General features: G+C 43.5%; 1 protein-coding gene across 1 annotated transcript; it reads left to right on the top strand.

The window, feature by feature from the left end:
- The first annotated feature begins 595 nt into the window (after positions 1–595).
- Positions 596–5,407, top strand: LOC102453840 (alpha-1,4-N-acetylglucosaminyltransferase-like). The gene is made up of 2 exons (XM_025187141.3): positions 596–976; positions 4,654–5,407. The coding sequence occupies exons 1-2, from the start codon at positions 689–691 to the stop codon at positions 5,245–5,247; spliced, it is 882 nt and encodes a 293-aa protein (XP_025042926.3). The 5' UTR covers positions 596–688; the 3' UTR covers positions 5,248–5,407.
- The last annotated feature ends 305 nt before the right edge of the window (positions 5,408–5,712 follow it).

A 5,712-nucleotide genomic window follows, 5' to 3' on the forward strand; every position in this document is an offset into this window, starting at 1 on the left:
TTTCTTTCCTGTCCACTCCACGGTTCCTTTCTATGCTGCCTCAGCCCTTTTTTCTATATTTGTCTCTCTGTCGGTAAGACAATGTCTTAACTAACTAACTCCTCTGCCCTGCTTAGCCAAAATCAGCCAGCATGTAAGCACAGAACAAAACAATCCGACCCAAGCTGCACGTGTTTACACATGTTACTGCAGTCTGCTGAGAAACAGAAATTGCAAGCCGAGACCTCGCAAGAACCAAGAGCTGATAGTTAAGCTGGGCAGAATAGCACCAGTCATTCATGTTTCATGAGGTTGTAAGTGTATGTGCAGCATGTTTGTGATGAGATGTATTTGTAACTGTTACTTTGAAATACAAAATTTAGTATTTTATTGAGAATATTTTTAAATGAAAAAATCCAATATACATTTGAAAATCTGATTTTTAATCTACACCAGAAATAATCCAGAGCAATAACACCATTTGAAATCCTGTCTTGTTGTATTTGACAGAAGAGTCTTAACCAAAGCAAACAAAGTCAGTTTCAGCAGTTCTTTCATTATCGCTGGGAGACAAAGACAAGGAAGAATGATGAAGAAAAGCAAAATAGGGCTCTGGATCACTTTTGTCTTTGCCCTTTTCTTTGTCTGTAAACATTTCTGGTCCCCTGACTACAACTTCTCATGCGAGCTAAGTCCTGAGCCGTACCTGATGCAGGAGGATGACGTGAAACGGAGCAGCGGCATCATTTTTGTGGAGACCACAGACCGTCTTGAGCCTTCTCCGTTGGCTTCGTGTTCTGTGGAATCTGCTGCCAGGGCCTACCCCGACAGACCCGTTCGTTTCTTCATGAAAGGGCTGAACAGTAACATGTGGCGCGATTTAAATTCCACTTCCACAGCCTTGGCTCTTCTATCTGCCATGGAGAACGTCTTCTTTCTGCCTCTCCCGATGAAAACTATTTTCTACGAGACACCTCTGCTCCCATGGTATTGCAAGGTGAGAGGAACTATTAAGGGGGAAATATTATTGATTAAAATTCAAAGTAGAAATGGAGGGAAATGAAGGGCTTGGAACATTTTTATTCAAGTTTTGAAGCTGTTGTCATTTTGCTGCACCCAGTGTGGACTCCTTTTTTATGACACTTTGCCGTGTATTAGTCAAAATATTGATTGAAATTGTTATGGACATTGCACAGTTCCTGATGGCAGGAGTCATGGCAAATAGACTATTCTTATCATAATGTTCACAATCCTATTTTCTCCAAATGGTGAATCACCCCCTTTTCCAAAAAGGCAAGAGATCGATTCAAGTGTTGTATTTGAAAAATTTCAGTCAGCATGAATTTAAAGTGAGGATTTACTGCTGGAGAAACATGGTTTTAGGGCTTGGTGAAGGTGTCTGACTGCCACAAAAATGTCTGGGTACAAGATTTAGAAGCAAGAGAGAAATTCAGAGGTCAATTTGAGCAGAGAGCTCCAATCTTTACCCAGAAGTGGGGGCGTGATTCTTCTTAGCTGCCTGTTATTCTAACAAATGGCTCGCATTGGCTAGTTTCTGCCAGAAACTGGCCAATGGGAATGTGCTTGGGGAAGAGCAGTTCCTAAAACTTCTCCCCTTCCCCGCAGCTTCAAAACAGAAATGGAGCCCTGCAGCCTCAGCGGGCTGGATCCGGTCTGCGGGCCGTATTTTGCCCAGGCCTGTCTCAAGGAATAATTGCGAAAAGGACACGAGAAGCAAGAAGCCTACTAACCAACCAGTGGGGCCACTGGACGATCAAGATGCTAAAGGAGCACTCAAGAGCGATAAGGCTTTTGCAGAGAAAATACATTAGCTCTTGGCATCAATCTTCATGATTGACAGTGTGAAGGAATTTCACAAACCCGAATCACTTATTCTAGGTGACAAATCTGAGGCGCTGGTCCAGATTGAGGTGCCATTAAAGGAAGCTCTGGAACAAGATGTGATAAGTCACCGGACGGTATTCACCCCAGAGTTCTGAAGGAACTCAAATATGAATATGCAGAACTACTAACGGTAGTGTCAGAGGGATGGCCATGTTAGTCTACACTGGAAAAACGCACGAGGAGCCCTTTGGCACCTTAAAGATTAAGACATTTATTTGGTCATAAGCGTTCACGGGCAAAGACGATGCATCCGACAAAGTGAAGATTTGCCCACAAAAGCGTATGCCCATGTAAATCTGTTACTTTTATAGGTGCCATAGGACTCCTCGTTGTACTTTGCAACCTATCCTTTAATTCAACTTCTCTACCAAATGACTGGATGACTGGCAGATAGCTAATGTGACACACATTTTTAAAAAGGGTTCCAGAGCTGGCCCCAGCAATTACAGGCCGATAAACCTGACGTCAGTACCCAGCTGTCTGGTTGAAATTATAGTGAAAGACAATATATCCAGACATGTAGATGAACATAATTTATTGGGGATAAGTCAACATATTTTTTGTAAAGGGAAATCATGCATCATCAACCTATTAGAATTCGTTGTGTGGCCAACAATCTCGTGAACAAGGGTGATCCAGTGTACAGGCAGTCCCCAGGTTACGTACAAGATAGGGACTGTAGGTTTGTTCTTAAGTTGAATTTGTATGTAAGTCGGAACTGGTACATACTGTAGGGGAAACTCTAGCCAAACATTTCTCCAGAGCTCAGTTTTATTCTCCCACACCTCACTTCCCTCAGTCCTTTATTCTCAAGATGAGGTGTCTGCTGAGAAAAGCCGCTCCACGTCTCCCTGGTCTGCTGAGGGGGGCGCTAGCTTCGCGTCTCCCTGGTCTGCTGGGGGGAAGCAGCTAGTGCGGGGTTGCCTCACCCCGTTTGTAAGTAGGGATCCGATGTAAGTCGGATCCATGTAACCCGGGGACTGCCTGTACTTACATTTCCAGAAAGCCTTTGACAAGGTCCCTCACCAAAAGCTCTTATGCACAGTTAGTGGTCATGGAAGAAAAGGAAAGGACTCCTCATGGACTGATAATTGGTTAAAAGATAGGAATTAAAAGGTAGAAACAAGAAGTCACTTTTCAGAATAGAGAGAGGTAAATACTGGTGTCCCACAAAAGTCTCTTCTGGGACCAAACCTAGTCAACAGAGTCATAAATGTTCTGGAAAGTCATGGCAACAGTGAGACAGGAAACTCTGCAGCTGATCCCAAACTACTGAAAATAGTTAAGTCCCAGACAAATCCTCCAAAAGGATCCCTCAAAACTGGGTGACTAGGCAACAAAATGGCAGATGAAATTCAATGTTGGGAGATGCAAAATAATGCACCTTACCAAACATAATCCCAATTACACAAGTAAAATGATGGGGGCTAAATTAGCTGTTACCACTCAAGAGTGAGATCTTGGAGTCATTATGGAAAGTTCTCTAAAAACATTTGCTCAAGGTGCAGCGGCAGTCGAAAAATGAAACAGAATGTTGGGAATCATTTGGAAAGTGGTAGAAAGGCAGAAAATAAATAAATCCATGCTGAGTATGGCATGGGAATGTGGTTGCTGCATCAGTGTAAAGAGATATTGTAATTGTATAGAAAAGTGCAACAAAAACGATAACAGGTAAGGAACAGATTCTGTATGAGAAGAAACTGATACTTTTCAGCTTGGGAAAGAGACCACTATAGGGAGATATGGCTGAGGTCTGTAAAGTAGGGTGTGTCTAGACTACAGGGTTTTTTTGAAAAAACTTCACCTCCATCTAGACTGCAGTCATGTTCTTTCTAACGTAAATTGAAAGAACACGGCAGTTTTTTCGATCGCGGTAAACCTCATTTTACGAGGAATAACGCCTTTTTTTCGAAAGTACTCTTTCAAAAAAAGACGCTATTGCATGCAAACTGTGCTTTTTGGAAAAATCTGCTGGTAGTCTCCATGCTCTCTTTCAAAAGAGGCTTTTTATTCTTTCGAAAAAGCCTCTTTTGAAAGAGGCTTGCAGTCTAGACGTAGCCGTTGTGACTGCTGTAGACAAAGTTGATATTTACTCCTAATTATACAAGGACAAGTGGTCATCAAATGAAAACTGGCATCAGGTTTAAAACAAACAAAATGAAGTGTTTCTTCACGCAGTGCATGGTCAACCTGTATTTTTAGGCAAAGGATGTTTGAAGGCCAAGTCTATAACAGGGTTCAAAAAAGAACTAAATAAAATCATGGAAATTAAGTTCCTCAATGGCTATCGGCCAGTATGGGCAGGAATAGTGTCCCTACATTCTGTCGGCCAGAAGATGGAAATGGATGACAGGGGAGGGATGACTTGATGGTTGCCTCTTCTGTTCATTCCCCCATGAGCACCTGGCCCTGGCCACTGTCTGAAGACAGGATCCTGGGCTAGATACTTAATGTGACCCAGTGTAGCCGTTGTTATGTTATTATGATTCAGATTCTCTTTATGTTATAATTCTTGGGTATTTCCTTGGGGTTTCCTGTGCCTGGGACACACTCGTACAATGACACTGAACAAAAGTTACATCTGCTCTTGCCTTTTTCCAGCGCCGTGTCACACCTGAACAAGAAAATCAGCCAGTCATTGACAAAGGGATTACAGTTAGGACAGACACGTCTGGGAGTTTTGTACAGTATATAGCTAACAGAAGCAGGAGTTGAGATGTTTCGAAGTGGAGTCAATTGCATCTCTGTGATCCCTTTCCAACTCTGCAGGTAAATCCAGCCCGGGAGAGGTACTGGCTGCATGTCAGCGCAGATGGTATCAGGCTTGCGCTCATCTGGAAATATGGTGGGATTTACATGGACACTGATGTCATCTCCATCAGGCCTGTTCCAGTAGCAAACTTCCTCACGGCCGAGGATTTCCAGTTGGCCGGCAATGCGATTTTTGGCTTTTCTCGCCATCACAAGTTCATGTGGGATTGCATGGAGGATTTTGTTCAAAACTACAGAGGACGCATTTGGGGCTACCAAGGGCCCAGGTTACTGACAAGGAGGCTCAAGGCATTGTGCCCCGTAACCAATTTCCATAAAGTGGTTACGGATATAAACTGTCAGAACATTTCTTACTTACATCCTCAGCGTTACTACCCCATCCCCTACGTACAATGGAATCGGTACTTCCAGGTCTGGGAGAAAAGCGTCGACTTCAACAATTCCTATTCTCTGCATCTGTGGAACTACAAGAACTGGAAACACAAGCGTGTGGTTGCAGGAAGTAACACCTTAGTGGAAAACCTCTTCAAAACATATTGCCCCACCACGTATAAAGTCCTTATTCAAGGCCCAGAAGGCAGTGTTCCGTAAGTAACAAAACAAGACTGAATGACAGCATTTAGCGGAACAACGTGACTCTTCCAGCCCTCATGATCCTGGGACTGAAATAAATTGTGCACAACACGGATCTCCTGAGTCAGTGACTCTCAGCCTTTTTCTGTCTGCCGGTGACTTTGTAGGACAGAACCTCTCACAATCCACCTCTTCTCTGAAGATTCCCCAGGAGCTAATGAAATCAGTAGGCAAGCAAGGGTGTAAATTCCTCTGGGGATGACTTGATAAGTGTGTCTTGTCCTTTTGGGAATGTTTTCCAAAGCACTGAAGAGATCGAGGAACCTGAGTCCTCTTGTGAAAAGTCACGTTGGCTTTGGGTTCCAAAGCTCCACTGAAAATCAGGCCTTTGGTGCCTACAGATGCCTGTAACTGCTTTTGAAAATCCCATTGGGCATCTCTCCTCCCCTGGAGGTGTCTAAATGCCTTTCATCATTCGTCCTC

Source organism: Pelodiscus sinensis, chromosome 10 (assembly GCF_052426305.1).
Source record: "Pelodiscus sinensis isolate ZL-2025 chromosome 10, ASM5242630v1, whole genome shotgun sequence".
NCBI lineage: Eukaryota > Metazoa > Chordata > Testudines > Trionychidae > Pelodiscus > Pelodiscus sinensis.

Excerpts from the sequence above, each read along its gene's own strand:
- LOC102453840 (XM_025187141.3), top strand. The coding sequence starts at position 689 with ATGCAGGAGGATGACGTGAAACGGAGCAGCGGCATCATTTTTGTGGAG. Across the intron at positions 977-4,653 it reads TGCTCCCATGGTATTGCAAG|GTAAATCCAGCCCGGGAGAG; the intron begins GTGAGAGGAACT and ends CCAACTCTGCAG.